We start from the raw sequence: 21,796 nt of genomic DNA, 5'->3' as shown, positions 1-21,796 counted from the left end.
TGACATTTATTATGATGCATTATATACTACCCAATAAAAATATAGTAAATATATTAGAGGGACAGAAATCATAGTACAATAAGTCAACTTTATGGTCTCTCCAAGATTCTTTTTAAGATTGTAAGGTGTCTGTCTTGATTGCTTAAAATATACCCTGAGTATTTCATTACTTCAGTACTTGCAGGCCTTTCTTGCTAAACAGCTGCTAATCTAAGAATAAGTGAAGTATTTATTATATGTTCCTAATAAGAACAGATTTAATATTACATAATCTATTTTTCTACAAGTCCAAGGTAACTGACCACTTATAGGATATGGGCATTCTCCCACACTTAATGCCCCACTACTGATTAAAAAAAAAAAAATAGAAAAAAAAAGTTCTTACCAATAATTCCACTGGTTATCGTCCCCAGCGAACCCCACCTAGCAAGTCGACATCATGACATGTCAGGTCAGGGCAGCCTCAACCTCGCTTCCCTGATAGTCAGGTGATAAAAGGAAGGAGTTAAAACAGGAAAAGTACACTTGCAGATTTCTGGATAACATCTGAAAATGATTTTAAAAAAACAAAACAAAACAAAACCAGAGCTTCTGGTAACCTCTAAATAAAAATATATATATATATATATATATAAATAATACATATATTTAAAAAGAAAAAAAATCTTCTATAAAGATTACCAGTAACTACTTAAAATTAATTATTTATGTTAAGTTAATGACAAATACATTAAATAGGCAGCATTTTTATAGCTTGATGTTTGCATTTCAAAAGACCTAATCAACAAACTTGCAATGTAAAAGTAAACGTATCTGGTTAATGGATTTGTTATTCTGGATTCTCCAATAGTCATCCAATCCACTGGTTAGCTTGTAACAACTCAACTCCTAAGTTAACAGAAGCTCTCATTCTTAGAAAAACATAAACACACTTATAAATCCAGTGTACTCTTTCTATAAGGCTTTTAGTTAGCTGTTCACTTAAGAGACTCCACATAATAAAGGACAACACGAACATTTACTGTAATTGATTTTAAGAATACTAGATAGCTCAGTATAACGTTCTATCTAGAAAATCAAATTGGCAATTTTTAACATAATTATACGTTGTTTTAACTAACAAAAATAGCCTTATAGCAAGTATTTACTGGAAGGGTTTGGTTTTACAAATACTACACAATTAATAAAACGTACATATGATTATTTTCAAATGGGCAGGAGGCAATGATGTAATGAGTTTCAAGAATTAATATGGCTTTATGCTAGAAGTGGAATTTTATATCCTTTCTCTATGTAATTTAAAATATGTAATTTATTCTGATGCATGGTTTACCTCCTAAATCAGAGTTCAAAATCAAGTGAGAGAAAAATTACCTACTACTAACAGAAAGCATTGGGCTTTCTTTTGCAGAATAACTCCAGTAACTCAGAAAACTGAAAAACAATCGTACTTAATTACTTTGTTTAAAAAAACTAACTACAGAACCATAATTCATTTTTCTTATCTTTTGATCAAGTAAACTTGAATTTATTGGAAATCTGGCAACTTATTAGAACTTTTTTGCTTTTAAGTAATTAAAACACCTTTATATAAATACAAACATTTAAGCAACTGCTATAAATGAGTGATCAAATAAAAATTAGCATTTTCATTATAGGGGTGGGGTATATTTGTCAATATTAGGATTCCTACAAAAAGAGGTCTACCTCAATATAGTTATAGTTCCCAATAAACACTTTAGTATAACAGGCTCAACAGCCTACTCAATTAGGTTGGGGGCGGAAAAAACACAGAAATGTAGAATAGGAAGCCAATTTACTCAGAACTTTCAATTTGCCCCTATTAAAAAATGAAACAAAAAAATACTCTACCACAAATCTAAAATAAAGACTTCCCTCAGGTTTATACATTATATTGTTAGATTTATTTCTGTAAAAAATTGCGCTCTGAATTTATTTTCTCTCAATGCTGCTACAATAATTTATAAGACATCAAAAAAGAAAAGCTCTAAGTGACACATTTACATATGCTTTATAGTCAATTAAGTAAAAAAAAATATTATCGAGGACATCTCTGCAGATAGATTTTTAATTGGTGAGGGACAGACAAGGAAGTAGTCACTTTAAAATTCAAAATATAACTTGCAATTAAAGATTTTGACATGGAACCCAAGTTCTATTCTTGTTTTTGCTTAGAGTTTATATTTTAGGTCGGGTAAGAGAAGCACAATAAACTTTTTCAGAATTACTTCTATTTCCATTCCTAATTTTCTTCATGACAACTTTGCAGCTTGTAACATCTAAGTTTTTAGAAATGTAAACAACTCAAATTTTATTTGTAGAAAAATCAGGGTTTAAGGCCTAATTTAAAGATTTACAGCTTCATTTTGTATTTTCAAAATTTAAAAGCAGCATTTAAAGATGCTTGTTGTCTTTACTTGCAGACAGGGGCATAAGAAAAACAATTAAACCTAAACCTTACTGAATAACACCCATGTTAACTTGGAACTCAACAGACCATGTTTCCAAAAAAATAAAAGAAATGTTAATAAGGCCTGTTAAATTACTATACTGTTTTGAGTGAACTTTGAAAGAGAAATGAGATATATTGACTTTCATCAGCAAGCTAATTGTTCTATTCAAAATGAAGAGAAGTCATGAAACTCAAAATGTGATCTAACTAAGCTCACAAGGTATTAAGTGGCTTATGATTTTGAAATCTAATATTGCTATCACAAAAGGCACCAAACAGGAACAAAACAAAATAATGGTATAACCATTTTAATTATTTCCCAATGGAGTATATTTTTATTAATAAAAAAATATTTTAGAGGGGCTAAGGATGTAGCTCAGTGGTATAGTTGCTTGCTTAGCATGAACAAAACCCTGGGTTTTCATCCCCAGCTCCAAAAGAAAAAAAAAAATTAGAACCATCTAAGACTAAAAGGGATGGGAAAATGTGATAGTAATTTGAAAGTGACCCAGAATATTCTGCACTATAAAGTTTACAGTCTTTTGTTCTTCTCATTCTCAAGCAAAAATGTCATTAGAATAAATAGGAATTTTTAAAGGAAATAGGGAAATGTTTTGACTTGGCTAGCAAAAAATTTAGCCATTAGAGATAGTCAAAATATAAAAATAAAAGAAGTGTTAACAGAAAGTCAGAGGTATAACTACTAGATATTTAAAAGCCTCTTATAAGCATGACTGAATCCCAAAGCAAATTTACGTGGCAATAGGAAATTATATTCCTAAACCAGTAACTGAAGAGGTAGTCACAATCACGTATACTAAAACTGAAGTTTAGTGCGCAGTGCAATTGACGCCACAGTACTAACAAGTTTCTTTGTATGTATGTTTACTTATGCACAAATAAGGTCTGCAGTCACAAATTATCCTAAGAATGTGGGTCAAAGTAAATTGCAATCTGCTTTCCCAGCCCCATTTACTTGTTTTAATGTGAATTATCCAATGCCTGCAAAAATGTTCAAAAACCTTCCGAACCTGTTTTTTTAAATAAAGGATAGAATTTCAAAATTAGAAAAGATTATGAGAGAACACCAATCAATCAATGCTATTTGGAATACTTGAATTTAGACTAACTCTCAGTCTGACAGCCACAATACATGTTGGAATAGACAAGAAATTTTGCATGAATTTGATCACTCACATAGGCAGTTATAATTTGAAAACAATATTCCTTGCAAGGATTACGAATAAAATAATGTTTTAGGACACAATTGAATTTGAAATAGGTAATGTTTTGAATAGATTTTTGAGTTTTATTGAAATCTTACATGAACAAGAAATTGGAAATACAATCACATCAAAGAACAAATTGTCACGGCTTTGACGTTTAAGCCAAACAAATTTTGTAGGGCAGATTTCAAAAAAGTGTGAAGTTATAACAATTTAAAAACACAGTTAACCTACTTCTAGGAATGCAAAACATACAGTCATAGGTTATTTTCAATACAAGAAAACTTAAATTTGTTTGCTTTAATTTCTTAAAACTACTAAGACAAAGCACTAGCTTGTATTTTTATTTACAGCATACTTCATACTCCTATGTATTCTATCCCAAATCAAAAAAAAAATATATATATATTGAAACTGTCCAAACCAAAGGTTCTGTAAAATCATGATTTAACAGCTTATTCTGAAGCTAAAATGAAGCCTGAAACGATAAAAGCATTGTAATCCCCAGAATAAGGGAACTCTGCAAGCCCAATAATGTCCAAGAGCATTTATGAAAAGAAGAAAAATAAAAAGACTTGAGTATATACACAATAGTGATTTCTTCAGCCCAATACAAATGGCAGCAAATTGCTACTTAAAGATGAAACCGATAAGCCAATTATTTTTTTTGAAGAATGTAGATCTAGAGCCAATCGTATCTTGCCAGTATCATTTTCAAGCCCTCACTTGTCTATTTCCACTGTTGCCCATAAGTATCCTGATAAAATTCCTGGTTGTCATTATTGTAACCATAGTTACCAGAATAGTCACCACCTTGCTGAAGCGGTTGCTGAGCGATGGGTTGGGAACCCCAGTTCTGTTGGTTGTTGGTCTGACGACGCTTGGAATCAGGTTGGTTGTACCCATCTGCCTTTCTCTTGCCTCCTACATTGCCCCCACGATTGCCTCGAGCTCCACGGGAACCACGGCCTCTCTGCTGTTGTGCAGGACCCCCTCTACCACCCCTAGAGCCTCTTGGTGGTCCCAAAGGTGCCCCCCTCTGTGAATAGCCAGCTCTACCTCTTGGAGGTGGTGCTCCCCGCCCCCTTGGTGGTGGTGGAGCACCTCGCCCTCCCCTTCCTCCTCCTCTTCCTCTTACTGCATAGCCATCATCATAGCCGTAGTAGGGGTCTTCATAGCCGCCACGATAGTCGTGATAATCATAACCATAGTAATCATCATAATAATCTTCATAGCCATAGTAATCTGGAGGGTAGCCATATCCACCTCTCCCTCCACCACGACCTCGACCTCTAATTGGAGGTGGCATGCGAGGAGGAGGGTGATAATAATAATCTTCATACCTAGCAATGAAGTGAAGGGAAAAGAGGAAAAAACCAATCAGTTTACATCAAGAATCTTTCGGACAGTAGAATGAAATGGACATAACATTGTTATGTTCATATATGAATACACAACCAGTGTAACTCCCCATCATGTACAACCACAAGAATGGGAAGTGATCACCATGTTATGTATAATATGTAAAGACACACTCTATTGTCATGTATAACTAAAAGAACAAATTAAAAAAACCCTCTTTCTGAATTTTTATTAATCATTATATAACCATTATCAAATTATTCCTCGTTTAACGACACATTTATTAAAATATAGACTCACGCAGTGCTTCTGGAGGCCTGTCTAGCAGCCTGGCGTTCTTTCCTTTTCTTATCTGGAGGTTTAGCTAAGACTATTTCAATTTCTTCCCCTTCTATTTCTTTTCCATTCATTTCATCCATGGCCTAAACAAAATTAGAAAAATAAATTTATTTTATAAGAAACAATATTTTTAAACGTAACCTAAGTGTTACTTAATATATTTAGTAAACAATCTTGTAATTATTTTAATTTGCAAAAAAATTTAGTCCTAGTCTGAAGTTTTTTTAAAAAAGAACTCCAAGGCTGGGGTTGTGGCTCAGTGGCAAGCCTTGACTCGCACATGTGAGGCACACTGGGTTCAATCCTCAGTACCACATAAAAATAAACAAAATAAAGATATTGTGTCCATGTATAACTAAAAAATTTTTTAAAAACTCCATTCCTTTCATCTTATTTTTTTATATATAAATTACATTGAGAACAAGATCAATGTCCTCCTGTTACACTTAACAAAAAGATAAAAGAGATGCCTAGTTGCTGTTCCTTAGTTCCAAGTAACTCTTTAAAGCTTAGCCCTATCCAAGAAGCAAATGCCATACCACAGAAAAATGTCAGCATTAATACAAACTAGGCAAAAATAAACTTTTCAGAATTCAAATCTTCAAATAAATATACAGTATTCAACATACAGGCCTTACACAAAAATTTCAAGGATTTAAAAATACAAACGAGGTTAACCAATGAAATTCAACACGATACTAACAAAAAAAGCCTAGGTTTCCCTCATAAACTCCTAGGTTTCCCTCTTAATCTGTAACATACTTTGAACAGTTAACAGCAAAGAGTCCAAAAAAGGCTAATAAAGTCTCAAATATCACCTAGAATACAGGAAATACGCATTCTATGTTCTAATCCTTTATTTATGCTGTTCCACTTAACAATCTCTGCTACACTTCAAGATTCAGGTACTCAATAACAAACCACTGCAACAAAAATTTTTATTTTCCTATACAACCTTTCCCCCTGCTGGGCATACAGAATAAATGCTCTATCATAAAAAATTTGACAAGGCAGGCACTTCTGTAATCCCTGCAACTGGGGAGGCTAAGACAGAAGGATTGTAAGTCTGAGGCCAGCTCAGGCACCTGAGAAAGACCCTGTCTTAACAGTTTTTGAAAAAGAAGATGGAGAGGATGTGATGTAGCTCAGTTGGTAGAGTGCCTACCCAACATGTATGAGGCCCTGGGTTCAATCCAGTACGGTGGGGGTGGGGGAGAATGTCCAGTGACAAGTATCTAGATTAAAAATTACATTAATCTTCCTTTTGATTTCAATTTTCCTCACTTCCCATGTCAGCTTTGGGATGCTCCTGCTAAAGCAATTGAATAAGTCCACAAAAATGTTGTGGTATAGGGACTGAGGATGTAACTCAGTGGTAGGGTAGAGAGCTTGCCTAGCATCCTCAGCATTTGGAACATCACCACCACGCATAAAAAGGAACTGAGGATTCCTGCTGTAAACACAAGAATGGAGCATCTACTCTTTTCCCTGACTTTCCCAGTTCTTAAAATTTATTTCATAGGCTTCTCTGGCAAACCACCCTACCAGTTCTTAAAAATACTTTCTTTTATTTTTTTAAATGTTTACTTTTTTAGTTGTAATTGGACACAATACCTTCATTTTATCTATTTTTTTATGTGGTGCTGAGGATTGAACCCAGGGTCTTGCACATCTCGTGAGGCAAGCACTCTACTGATGAGCCACAACCCAGCCCTTTATAAATACTTTCAATTAAGTCAACTATTTAATACGAACTAAATAAAAAATAATATTTAGAAAATATTACATAAGTTTGTTAGATCTATTCTATACCATTGGAAATTTCAAAAAGACAAACATTAATTTCTATATCAAACTATGAATTTTATGAGCAATATTCCCTCATTAGATTCCATCAATAAGCAAACCAATTAATTCTAAACTATGGCTGGGGACGTAGCTCAGTTAGTGTTTGCCTAACAAACATGAAGTCCTTGGATTTGATGCTCAGCATGAGTGGAGTAGCTAAAAGATAATTTTTTCTTTCTTTTTTGGTGGCACTTGGAATGGAACCCAGGCCCTCATGCAAGTGCTCCATGACTCCATGTTCCTTGCCCTTTACTTCTTTTTTAAGCAATTTATCTGTTTAGGAAGTTTTAACAACAAGATTTGACTTATCAAGAAGAAAAATTTCAAAATTTCTACCTTTACAGCAGCTCCTCGGTCTTCAAAATGAACAAATGCATAATCTTTCAACTTCTTTACTCTTTCAAGTTTCCCAAATTCAGAAAACGATTTTTCCAATATTTCTTCTGTCACAGTAGTAGCCAAGTTTCTTACAAATAAAACTTTCACCTAACAGCAATAAATACACAAAATTGGCACTGAATACATATTTTTAGTTGAAGTTTTAAAGTATTTCTTTTTGTCTTCATGGTTTATAGGCTTTTCTTCTCTAAAACAGTAAGTGCTAGAAGTGCTGTCAGAGAAAGTATGAAAAACTGCCAAGAAAATGGTTCTCAAATTAGTTATCAATTTACATAAATTGATTTCCTGCCTTCGCTTATGTCTGTCGTTAAAGCACTTAATACTGTGAAGAGAGCCTTCAGGGAGTCAATATATCACTATTAGCGAATTATTTCACAATCTTAACATGGTTTCTAAGTGCCCCCCCCCCCTCTTTCTGCTTAGCAGGGGTGAGGGTGAAAGATGAACAAAATCTAGAGACTAACACTACTGAATATAAATGACCCATAATGCTTTTTTAGATCATTGAAAATCAGAACATTGTTAATCAGAACAAAAAAGTTAACAATTGGTCCATACCTCACACTACATACCAGGATAAACTCCAAATAGATCAAATAGTTAAATGATAAGTGGGGAGAGGACTAGGAAGTATTGGAAGAAAACAAGGGTGATTCCTTTATACAATAATGTAGTAGAATGACCTTATGACTTAAAATCTAGAAACTATACAAAAGAGAGATACATTCAATACTAAAAATACATAGCTTCTAGATGGTTAAAAAAAAAAGGATACATACATAAACCAATTCAAAGGAAAAATGACAAATACAGAAAAAAATGTTTGCAAGTTATATCATGGGAAAATATTCTTTTATATCACAGCATAATAAGAAAAAGTTCAACAAAAGAATATAAAAATAGGCAAAATTCATGAATACATGGTTTATAAAAAGAAACATGGCCCTTCAAACATACAAAAAGCTCAAATTCATACATAGTAAGAGAAGCAAATTATTAACTTTGAGAAACCACTGATTATCAGATTGGCAAAACCCAAAGTTTGATAATAGGCTAATTTGTCAAGGAAGAGGAACACCTACAGAGAGGAATATGCTAATATCTTACTAATTACAGGTGAATTTACCCTTTGACCTACAAATCTATTCCTAAAAAAATCTATCTTTCAGATACGTTTGCGTTTGTATCAACTGACATGATACAAGCTTATTCATTACAGTATTGTAATAAAACATTACAAAAAATGCAAAATTCAGTTGGATGAATATATTATGTATACCTACAAAATGGAATATTATATAGCAAAAAAAAAGAGGACAAGCTCTATAACTGATCAGAGAGACTGCCAAGATAAGACATTTCCCCCCCCATTTTTTTTACATCTCCAAAACAGGGATACAACTTAAGAGTCAATGGAATAAGTAACCACTGTGCCACTGATTAGTTAGCAATATCTTATACATTTTTAGTGGAACATATAATTCTGTTGTATTTTCTTAGAGCTGATCCAATAGAATGGTGAATAAGCAAATATAGATCAGTGAATACGGAAAGGAAAATAAGAACATATACTCGGGCTGGGGATGTGGCTCAAGCGGTAGCATGCTCGCCTGGCATGTGCGGGGCCCTGGGTTCGATCCTCAACACCACACACACAAAAAAATAAATAAATAAATAAAGATATTGTGTCCACCTAAAACAAACAAACAACAACAACATATACTAATATTTGCCTAAAGAAACATTAAAAGAATAAACCAGAAAATAATAAAACTGAATGCCTTATAGGGGACAAGAGGAATGTAACAGACATGGAGCTGAGGTGGAAGCAGGACTTGTCCATACCATTTTATATTAACTTTTTGATTTCTGAACTAAGAAAATATATTACCTATTCTAACAAAAAATTAACATATCCACTGAACAAACTGTTGCCTCATATAAAGGGTTATATAAATAAGAAAAATATATTATTTACTTCTACTCCTACTTTCTTCTCACTGCTATAGGTTGAGAACTAGGCTCTACATTAGGCTACTACTGATTTATTACCCCACAACACTGGAAACAGAACTCAGGGCTTCCCACATGCTAAGCAAGCACTCTTCCACTGAGCTATAGCCTTAGTCCTTTTTACTTATTTTGAGAAAGAATCTCACTAATTTGTCCAACTTGGCCTTAAATTTGTGATCCTCTGCCTCTTCTTCCTGTGTAGCTGGGATTCCAGGTATGCACTACCACAACCTGCTTTATCTCTCTTAACATTTTAAAAAATTTTATATATTTAGGGCTGGGGGCACAGCTCAATGGCAAGAGTGTTTGCTTAGCGTACATAAAGCTCTGGGTTTGATCTCAAGCACTGTGAAAAAAAAATTTTTTTAATTTATTTTTTGTGGTATTGGGGATCAAATCCAGGACCTTGTGCATGGTAGGCAAGTATTTCACTACTGAGCTACACTCCAGGGATGGATATTTTATTCTTGTCTGTGAAAAAACCACAGTGTATCATATAAAAATTACTTTTTTGGAATTGTGTTTAAAATGTTCAATATAGGGTCTGAGGATATAGCTCAACAGTAGAGTAATTGCCTAGAATGCTCAAGGCCTGGGGTTTGATCGCCTACACTGCAAAACCACAACAACAATGAACATAAATTAGATGTTCATGGGGCTGAGGTTGTGGCTCAGTGGTGGAGCACTTGCCTAGCATGTGCAAGGCCCTGGGTTCCATCCTCAGCACCACATTAAAAAAAAAAAAAAAAAAAAAAAAAAAAAAAGATACATTTAGGTTCTTAGGTTCCAGTTGATTATAAAACGGATCCAACTTGGCAAATAATCTTCAATGAAGCCTAACACTGATAGAGTAAGGAGCAGAAGCTTTACTCTAATGGGTAATTTTTTTTTAATTAGGAAACAATAATAATTAGGAGTCAATAATATTCAATTCCAAACTTATACAGGCTTTCTTTTCATTGTTAAACCTGTTTGGGATCCAGAAAGAACAGTCAGAATAAAATCTTGAGGTTTTCTGACCAGAAAAAAAAGAAAGAAAGAAAGAAAGAAAGAAAGAAAAAAGATTTAGAATGAAAGGTTACCAGGCATATGTGAAAAGTGGTTGAGAAGCACTTTTAGTTTTTCAGGGGGTTTTAATTCCTTCCTTATATTGTGTAAATATATTTATAATGTTATTTCTAAATGTTTTTCTAAAGCAACACAGGCAACACTTAGGTTTTTACTTGATAGATTCAAACTTGAAGTGGATCTTGGAGACTTATCCAACCTCAATAAAACAAATGACATCCAAGGTTTGATAGTTTGCCCAGAGACACAATTATATTAAGAAACAACAAGAAGCTAATTTTAAAAAGATAAAGAAAAAGAAGAAAAGAAAAAAAAAAAAAAAACAGGGCTAGACTCCTAATCCCTTTTCTAGACACCTATCCCCCATCTACTCAAGGAATTAGTTGAGAGACACTGAGCAGCACTTCTCAGGGCTTCTCTAGTTCATTCCCAGGGATTTTCTCTGCTTAACCCAAAGACATCTTTGCCTGCAAAGACTTATACTATACTAGTGTAAACTAGAGTTCTCCTAACTAATCAAAGTTAGTTTTCATTTGCTTCCTCAAAACCTGGAATAAAAACCTTGAAGAAATTCATGCTCAGTCATGAAGAATCCAGTCCACTAACTCATAGCCATCCATAGAGATGCTGCCTCCCTGAGAAGGGATGAGGCAACACCAATACCCAAGAACACACCGCAAGCAGCAGAGATGTAATTCTGGTGTGTCCCTTTAATCTCAGGAGTCACCTAAAGGAAAGGCTACAGAACCAGGAATCATGGCACCACCTTTCACCAAGCAAAGGTCCCGACAATGCAAGCACAGGGCTAAGGAGGGAACTGAGGGCTCTCTATAGGGCTTTTCATTCATATTTTGCCACTATCAAATAAAAGCAAACATGATAATACTTTGTCTTTCTTCATGGGGAATATTCCAAGGGAAATTATGTTAAAAACATAAATTAAGGAAAGATAAATTAGCTATAAAATATAATTCATAGCCATGTAATAAAAGTCATACTATGGTCAATGAAAACTATAATTTATAATCTCTAAAACATTACTTCTCTATTCAATAAGACCTTGTCTTTAATTTTAAACTTTCATGCCCCCAATGACACCTAACACTAAACAAATACTCAGTGTATACAAAATACTTAATTGAAGGGACTTAATTTCAGTTCCTTTGGTACAGTTAATCTGCAGGAAAAGGGATGGTTAACAGAAATTTCTGGATACCAAGACAAGTTATTGCTTCAGTGTTAAATCAGCTCCTTGTCTAAGCAATTAGAAGTCAAGAGCTATAAATTGTATTTATTATAAACTCGAAAAGATTGAGCTGTTTTCTGGGTACAAAAATCGAAATGATAATCTACCCCCACCCCAAGGAACTGCATTTACCTTAGCCATGACTTCTGGATCTGGTTCTTCCACAGGGTCAGCCCATTCAACTGTAACTACATTTCCCCATACTTTTACTTTTCCACTCATCAGCCGACGTCTGGCTTGTGCTGCTGACTTGTGATCCTCATATTCAAGGAAGCAGAACCCCCGATTCTTCTTTTTGTCATCGGGTTGATGATAGAGAATAACGTCCACCAAACCCTCTGTTAAACCAACAGCCAGATATATAAGCCAAAAGCATCCACCACACATCTAGCGATTAGGCAGACCTAAATCCACTTGCCAAGAAGCAAAAAATAATTGAAAAAGCCTCAAAATGAGTCACTAATTACCTAGTACACAATTATATCAACATAATTAGATACAGGATTTGGGACAATATTTCATGTTCCCTATTAATTTTAGGATCCTAAAGGTACGGCCCACAACAGGCCCAACTACTGTATTTTGACATTTAAATTTAACATTCTACAATGTTTTAAGAGTATTAATTAATATACATGAACTCATAATTTATAAAACTATCAAGAACCTTAAAAAACAAATTATTAATATAAATCCAAAAGAAGTAACTTTCATCAACTAAACATGGCCCCCAAAACCTTCCTTAAACCTAACTTACTCTTTTTACCAGGAACAAAGGTGACTGCTAACTATTCTGGTCTTAGTCCTTCCTTTGCCCTGTCTCTCCATATTGCTCTCTCTAGGTCTTGTCTGCTAGCTTTACTTTAAAATACTCTCTATATCCCTGTAAGTGCTTAGATTTCTAGTCCACACTTCTCTAAATTCCATGTGTCTGCTTATTTAACATAGCCCTGTTGACAAATTTAAGATGTCCCATACACCACCATGTCCCAAATCTGTCTTCTCTAGACCTCTCTAATAAACACCATCCACTGAGTTCTGAAGCACAAATTAAGACATTTTTTATTTCTTCCTTCATCTCTCCCATTCACTTCCAAACCCATCTCTCCATCTCCACTGCTATTGCCCTAGTCCAGTCTTGTATTTTATCTCCTATGACAGCCTCATCTAATTTACCAGCTTCTACTCCCTGCACAAGGGTTTGAACCCAGGGGTGCTTTATCACTAAGGTACAACCCCAGTCCTCTCATTTTTTTATGGTGAGACAAGTCTCCCTAAGTTGCTGAAGCTGTTCTGGAACTTGTATCCTCCCCTACCTCAGCCTCCTGAGAAGCTGGGAATACAAGCATGTGCCACCATACCCAGCCCAAGTTTCTACTCTCGACCCCATTGCTAACCCCTTATCCACAAAACAGCAGACATAATATTCTGTAAACATGAAACAGGTGTTATTCCTTGCTTAAAATCTTCAAATACCTTTCCATTATCTACACAATAAAATTCAGATTCCTTACATGGTCTACAGAAGCCCTGCCTATCTCCTCTAATTCTACTCCTAATTTTATCCTTCAGTGACACTAGCCTTCTCTTAGGTACTTTCACAAACCGAGTTCCTTCTTGCTGTGGAGCACTAGCATGTCTTGCTCTCTTGGAAAGTGCTTACCCCCGCCTTCTCTTTGTATGTTACATCCTCCTCATCCTTTAGATCTTAGTTGAAATGTCACCTTATCAGAAAAGCCTTCCATAACCATGTAAACAGGGATAGTAGCTATTCCCTAGCTAAATATCCCATATTTTCCCCTTCAGAGTGTTTTACCACAACATGTTACATATTTCTTTAATTTTTTGTTCTTGACTCCCTTCCCAGAATATAAGCGGTGGAGAATAGGTCTCTTATTCATCACAGTATCTTAATACATAGCACAATGCCAGCATTTAATGGGCACTTTAATAAACACCTGCTGAAGGAATGAGTGAATGAACATGTAGCCAGAGAGGAGCTACATAATAAAATAATAAAACATGATGAGGTCAAAGAACTGTTCCAATAGAGATATTTGACCATCATAATTATAATGGGCAGAGGCGGTGGTTACAAGGTGGGATGCTAGAAATCAAAGATTCAGAGTGTGTAGACTTTCTCCTGACAAATTCCAGAATGTGATCTGGATATGGCAGAGCTCAAGTCAAGGACTACAGATGAGGTGGTTAGAGAACTAGGATTCTAGGACCTTGAATAGCCATCCACATAGATATTAAAAGAACTAGAAAAAGTCAATTTAGGACAGAAGAAGAATGTGAGCTTGAAGCAATCTTCAGATTTAAAGAAAAGCTAAAATCAGAACACCAACAGATTACAGCTTCAAGGAAGGAAAAAGGATAGACTGTCTGGATGACAAAAAAAAAAAAAAAAGTAAAGGAACAGTGTTTTTTACAAGAGGAGAAAGTGGTCTAAAATAGTTACAGCATCAATCTCAAGCAGCACTGTAAAAAGTGAAATGGAATAGGACGTAGAAAATATTGTGTTAATAAATGAAACTACGGATTTATTTAATTGTTACATAGTAATATATACAGACCTGTGATGTGTAATGTACTTAATAATTGATGACTGGATTTACAATTGGAAATTTAAAAAAACAGGATCTAGACAAGTCAACAGGAGGGAGAAATAAGAACTTTCATCTCCTTGGTCCTAAAGTACTGTGGATATCAAGGGGAAAAGCTTTCACTTGAAGGCTACACAACAAAGGTTCTGGCAAATGCCAAGTTTCAATTAGGACAAAGAAGTGAAAGGGAAATTCCAAGAAATCAAGGATAGGAGGGAGTATATTTAGTCCAAACCACTATAGAGTAGAATGAATCAATTTAGAAACAGGAGACTTTGATTCTTAGTTTAATATATATCTCCTTTTTCAAAAATCACTTATTGACAATACAATAAATTTCCCAGAACTAACTTCTAAATACATTTTTGTTTTACCTGTGACTTTACTGAACTCTTCCAAGATGTTTTCTTTAGTCTTATTCTTTGGGATGGAGCCAACAAAAAGTCTGTTGTTTGCCACAGAAATGCATACTCCAAGGTGTTTACCAGGGCGAATTTCATAACTGTCACACTGCAAGGAAGAAAAGAACCAGAAACCCCAAAACCACCCCAAACTGAGGACAACTGATCTTAACCTAAAAAGATTCCACAATTTAATTCCTTGCTTCATGAACTCACAAGTTCCCTCGTGCTTACCATAATATGAACACATATTCTAAACTTTATAGTTTATACATTACAGTTCTAGTTTGATTTTGTTAACCTCCACTGTTCTTCCATATAAAAAAGACTAAAGCTTATTCACTTTATTTCAAAAAATATTTCATTTCATATTTGTTTTATCTTTCTGAAAACTCTTTTCCAGTTCTTGGGAATAAAATCAGATATGGATAAGCCATAATCACAACAACATATTTAAAGAGTAACAAATATGTTTAAAAAAATGCAAAAGAAACTTAGAAGAATCTCACAGTATATACACAATTGTAAACAAAGTTTTAAACTCTTCTCCATACTTTCAAATTTTTATGAAAAGATAGGACTAAAAAAGTTTTATTTAAATCATTACAGTGATGGTTTCCTTGATAAAAAGTTTAGCCTCTTATGCTTTAACATGATTTACTCATTAGTTTACCAAAAGATGTGATTAAAAATAAAGTCATGGGGTGGGGGCTGGGGTTGTGGCTCAGAGGTAAAGCGCTAGCCTAGCATGTGTGAGGCACTGGGTTTGATCCTCAGCACCACATAAAAATAAATAAATAAAAATTTAAAAAATAAAGTCATCTACACAAACCAAAAAATAACAAAGCTTTGAATGTTTCTTAATATTAAATAAATGTGGAAGACAAATCCCAATAAAAACTAAAATTTTGATCAAGCTATGAGAGGAACTAAATCAGAGCCCACTAATGACACCAAAATCTTTAGTGAAAAAGGTTACCTGCAGGGCTATAACTAGACTAGGTCCTTAGATGCTGGACAAGAATATGCCAAAAAATAATGATACCAAATGACAAAAAGATGTATCTTCAGGTAGGAGTAAAAATACTATTTACAGAATTTACTACTGTTCTAAAATAAGCCCAAAATGGTAAAAAGCATTGGAGGAAGGAAATTCTCTAAGAGAAGGCTGGCTATTAAGTAGCAGAAAAGGAGAAAAAGATTAAAGATGCACTCAATGGCTTAGAAATAAAAAGAATACAATTAGAAAATAAATTGTGTGATTAGGTTGTGAGAAAAATAATAGAACAGACTCACAACCGTTTCCTGAACTGAATCCTAAAAGTTGGTCATCCCACTGTGTTCTCCAGAACCCAACTCTGCCTTCATTTTACCTAAATGTCAATCCTAAAGTTTAACTACAGGAACAAACATCATTTTTGTCTAAAACCAAAAGAAAAATCTGTACAGGCTAAATACTTTAATGAAAACTTTTGATACTAATCAACCTATTGGTTAACTTCTTAGAATTATGGAATTCTAAGAACATTATTTTGGGGGTTATTTTTTTTTTAACTTTTATAGTCAGAAAAAAATAGCAAAGGTCACTATCAACTTAGCCAATATAAAAACACCCAAAGTAACAATAGAAAATAAAACAATATTAATTGCAAATATTTTTAATTGAAGCTTATTCTCTCAAATAGTAACCTGCTAGATAGTGGACATTTGTTTATTGCATACCAGTTTCACAGCTTCCTGTGCAGCTTCTTTTCCACAGAAGGTGATAAATGCATACCCTCTGTTCTGACCAGACAGTGGATCCATCATAAGACGGAGATCCCAAATGGGTCCAGCCTTCTCAAACAGGGGCACCAACTCATCTTCATATAAATCTCTTGGTATTTTACCTACAAAGACCTGAAATAAAACCTCCTTATTAGAATCCAATATTGGCATTTAATTTTAGAGTGCAGCCTACCTATCCCTTCTCCCCTCAACCGGCCACGGGGCAGAGGAGAAAATGGTTAAGGTCGAATAAAGACAACTTGAATCTTGCAGTTGACTTGCAGAGCTAAAGATAACTCTTATTTTCATAATAATTTTAATATTAGCAACAAAAAACAATAGCCTATACTGACAAGAGCATGCAAAATTTGTACTTGTTAATAACTTTAATTTGAATTTTTATAACTTGTTTTTTCTCATAAAAACAATAAAGGGGGGGCTGGAGCTGTGACTCAGAGGTAGCGCGATAGCCTAGCACATGAGAGGTCCTGGGTTCGATCCTCAGCACCATATTAAAATAAATAAAAAATAAAATAAAGGTATTGTGTCTGACACCTACAACTAAAAAATAAATATTAAAAAAATAATAAAGGGTATATATATCTTCACAGAAATATATTTATGTTTTTTAAAAAACAATAATAAGGGGCTGGGGATGTGGCTCAAGTGGTAGCGCACTCGCCTGGCATGCGTGCGGCCCGGGTTCGATCCTCAGCACCACATACCAACAAAGATGTTGTGTCCACCGAGAACTAAAAAATAAATATTAAAAATTCTCTCTCTCTCTCTCTCTCTCTCTCTCTCCTCTCTCACTCTCTTTTTTTTTTTTTAATATTTTTTATTTTTTAGTTATCGACGGACACAACATCTTTGTTGGTATGTGGTGCTGAGGATCGAACCCGGGCCGCGCGCTACCGCTGAGCCACATCCCCAGCCCTCACTCTCTCTTTAAAAAAAAACCAATAAGATTGATATGGCCATCCTCAAATTTTCTCAACTCTAAAATTTTTTTATCATTTAAACAGTAAATTTGGCATTTTTCAGAAACTCCAGTGCTTTATTCCTTTGTCTATCAGGATATTAAAAATATATATATATATTTTTAAGAATTATGGAAAACTTTCTATAAACATTATTTCTTGGGTAATTTTTTTTAACTTTTATAGTCAGAAAAAATAGCAAAGGTCACATATCAACTTAGCCAATATAAAAACATCCAAGGCAATAATAGAAAATAAAACAATATTAACTGCAAATATTTTTAATTGAAGCTTATTCTCTCAAATAGTAACCTGCCAGACAATGGATATTTGTTTATTACATGCCAGTTTCACAGCTTCCTGTGTAGCTTCTTTTCCACAGGTGATAGATGCATACCCTCTGTTCTCACCAAAAAATAAATAAATAAATAAATATTTTTTTTTTTTTTTTTTTTTTTTTTTTTTTTTTTGAGACAAGGCCTCACTATGTTGCTGAGGCTGGCTGGCCTTGAACTAACTCCCGGGCTCAAGTGATCCTTCTACCTCAGTCTCCCAAGTAGCTGAAACTACAAGTGTACACCACATCACCTGGCCAGGGTATTAAATTTTAAGGTATGAAATAAAAAAATGTGTGTGTGTGTGTATATATATATATATATAAGTATTTGGAGAACTTGATATATCTTTAATTATAAAATTACTTAGGGGCTGGGGATATAGCTCAGTGAGTAGAGTACGTGCCTTGCATGCATAAGGCCCTGGGTTCCATCCCCACACCACCAAATAAAATTAAATATAAACACACACACACACACACATAGTATAAGTAGGGTTAAATTATAATATACAATGATAATTAAACAGTCAAAAACTTAGTATAAGCCAGGCACAGTGGTTTAAACCTATAATTTCAGCTACTTTGGAGGCTGAGGCAGGAGGATTGCAAATTCAAGTCCAGCAAGAGGAAATTCAGCAAGAGCCTGTCTTAAAATAATGAGCTTGGGATGTAGCTCAGCGGTATAGTATTTGTGTTTAACATGTACAAGGCCCTGGGTTCAAGAGTCAATACCACAATAAATAAATAAGAAACAAATAAAAACACTAAAAAACCTTAAGTGTTTACTACTATAATTTTAAGTTTCTGCAATGTCAACAACATCAAAAGGAGTGATTATGTTAAAACATTTGCAATTTATATACTCTAATAAAAGAGAAATGAATATTTACGTGAGAGAAATTTTCTAGTCAAACTCACCTTCATCAATATTTTATTTTACATTCTGAACAACGACCTGAGCAATAGACAGACAATGGAGGAATAACGGCAATCCAAAGACTCTAAAATTAACACTGAGCATTAAGATTCTGAAGTTAAGCTCTACAACAGTTATGCTACCTTGAGACAATCTTTCCACAATAAACATGCTTGCTTCTTATGATTCTCACACATCAGCTATTCCAATTCTTCTATCTCCTTGAGGTAGGTCCCTATCCTCATTCCCAGCTTCCTCCTTCACTGTATTTTCTTAAGTTTTTAAAAGTTAACATCCTGGGGCTGGGGTTGTGGCTGGCTCAGCGGTAGAGTGCTCACCTAGCACACGCAAAGCCCTGGGTTCAATCCTCAGCACCACATAAAAATAAATAAATAAAATAAAGGTATTGTGTCCAACTACAACTAAAAAATAAATATTAAAAAAAATTTTTTTAATTGACATCCATTCCCAAGGCCTACAGCTATGTCATTTCTCTGATCTACATCTCAGGAACTACTTCTGAATCTCCCACTATCCATTAAATAATTCTTCTCTTGAGGTGAGGGGCAGCTCAGCGGGAGAACACTTGCCTTGCATGCACGAGGCCACACATTTGAGCTCCAGCACGACAAAAAAATAATAAAGTAAAATAACAATTCCTCTTGGTTATCCTCATTTTACCTTAAATCATCAGTAAGGCCAGCAATTTTTTGAATATGTGTGTGTAGATACATGTATAGACAAGTATGAATATATCAGAATAATGCTCACAGTGGTTATCAATGCATGAAAAAACTTCTAATTTTACTTTTTCCTTAGTTATATTTTCTAAACTATGATGAAGATAATTTTAACAAATGTTTTATTTTCCCCTAAAATCAACATAATTAAAACCCACCCCAATTAATTAGCTCCAATGATCTTTCCTATTACTCTTCAGTAATATTACTTCAGAACTTAATTTCTGTTTTCCTCCACTACCAATCCATCTCCCAATCCACCCCCTGGTGACTAAAGAAATAGTTTCCTAAACAGAAACCTCTTACTTTCAATCCCTCCCATTACCATCTATATCAATTATTCTTTTAGTATCAACATGAAGTCGCTCCACTGTATAATGCCTTGTGTGTACAAAAAAACTGGCTCCCTCCCTATCCATAGATCTTGTCCAAATCTTTTATGAGACAAGTTCACATACCTTGAACTCATATGTCATATATTTTTCTAGATTCTAGAAATACAGCAACTACCCACAATGTCTGGGCATTCATTAAGCTTATAGTCTACTGACATAAAGGAAAAAATTTAAAATAAACTACAATTCCAGCTGGAGGCAATGGCACCCGGCTGTAATCCCAGTGACTTGGGAGGCCAAGGGAGAAGGATCTCAAGTTCAAAGCCTGCCTCAGCAATTTAATGAGACCCTGCCTCAAAAAAGAAAATAAAAAGGGCTAGGGATGTGGCTCAGTGGTTAAGTAACCCTGATTTTAATTCCTATTACTAAAACAAACAAACAAAACCTATGATTTCAAGAGGTATTAAGAAAAAAAATAATGTGAAGAGGGTGATGACGCTGTATTTTAAATAAGAGGGCATTTCTTTTTTTTAAAAAAAAAAATTATTTATTTTTTAGTTTTTGGCAGACACAACATCTTTGTTTGTATGTGGTGCTGAGGATTGAACCTGGGCTGCAAGCATGCCAGGCGAGCACGCTACCGCTTGAGCCACATCCTTAGCCCCAAGAGGGCATTTCGAAGGAGGTAAATTTGAGCTCAGATCTAAAGCAAGAATTAAGTAAATAGCTGAGGAAAGAGCACTCTTAAGTTGAGAAAATGGGAACACACTTAACATTTGAAGAACAAAAAATAGGTCAGTGACTGGAATAAAAGGGGCCATTCCAATGACAGTGGTGGAAAAAAGAGGCCAGAGGGGCTGGGGCTGTAACTCAGTGGTAGAGTGCTTGCAAGATACATATGAGGCACTGGGTCTGATCCTCAGCACCACATAAAAATAAAGGTATTGTGTTCATCTACAACTTAAAAAAAAAAAGGAGGTGGGGGATAAGTTAAACCATTATTTATCTTAATCCTGACATGCTAGAAAGCCATGTAAGTTCTGAGCAGACAAAGGACTGAGTGATGACCTATGTTCTAAAAGGAACATTCTGACAACTGGAAGAAAATTAATTGTATAGGGCAATCCCGAAAGATATGATGGTGGGTTGACCTAGCAGGGTGACAGCAATGAAGACACTAAGAATATGAGAGATGGTGGATGTTAGACTATATTGGAATCAAATACATCTTAGGCTCTCTGCTTCCTGATCACCACATGAGCTGTTTCCTTCTGCCATACTCTTCCGCCATGATGGAGCTGGATGTACATGGACTAAGACCTCTGAAACCGTAAGCCCTTAAATAAACTTTTCCTCCTCAAAAACAAAAACAAAAAAACTTAGTTACCTTGAGCAAGTTTCTTAATCAGTGAGTTTCAATTTCCTCATCTGGAAATAACACCAGCAAAAAGAAATGATCCTCCAGGACAGCAGAAAGTCCACGTCATATTCCTTATTTTATTTATTCCAGGCATTGAGCACATGCTCAGTAACAGCTATTCATCTTTGGATGTATGAATGAACATATACCTCATACTTGTTTTTTAAGTTCCAGGGACTGAACCCAGAAGTGCTTAACCACTAAAGCAACATCTATAGCACTTTTATTTTTTGAGACAGGGTCTAGCTTAGTTGCTTAGTGCCTTGTACAGTTGCTGAGGCAGGCTTTGAATTTGCAATCCTCCTGCCTCGGCCTCC

The 21,796-nt window shown here is 34.7% G+C and overlaps 1 protein-coding gene across 3 annotated transcripts in view; it reads right to left on the bottom strand.

The window, feature by feature from the left end:
* Positions 1–21,796, bottom strand: part of HNRNPR (heterogeneous nuclear ribonucleoprotein R) — a 54,191-nt gene that overhangs the window by 15,002 nt on the left and 17,393 nt on the right. For 2 of the 3 annotated variants that reach the window (XM_081307326.1, XM_081307327.1), the window contains 6 exons: positions 16,707–16,883; positions 14,958–15,093; positions 12,107–12,312; positions 7,585–7,734; positions 5,362–5,483; positions 3,760–5,042 (listed from right to left, as the gene is read on the bottom strand). In XM_081307326.1, coding sequence (XP_081163452.1) covers positions 4,430–5,042; positions 5,362–5,483; positions 7,585–7,734; positions 12,107–12,312; positions 14,958–15,093; positions 16,707–16,883 — 1,404 coding nt within the window. In that variant the 3' untranslated portion in view covers positions 3,760–4,429. Of the gene's footprint in view, positions 1–385; positions 5,043–5,361; positions 5,484–7,584; positions 7,735–12,106; positions 12,313–14,957; positions 15,094–16,706; positions 16,884–21,796 lie in introns of those variants that run through there. The other variant, XR_014023700.1, reaches the window with a different exon arrangement.

Source organism: Spermophilus citellus (genome assembly GCF_964194105.1).
Source record: "Spermophilus citellus genome assembly, chromosome: 9".
Classification (NCBI taxonomy): domain Eukaryota; kingdom Metazoa; phylum Chordata; class Mammalia; order Rodentia; family Sciuridae; genus Spermophilus; species Spermophilus citellus.
Note: the sequence above shows the minus strand (reverse complement) of the source record. Positions and strands in the feature narration are given on the sequence as shown.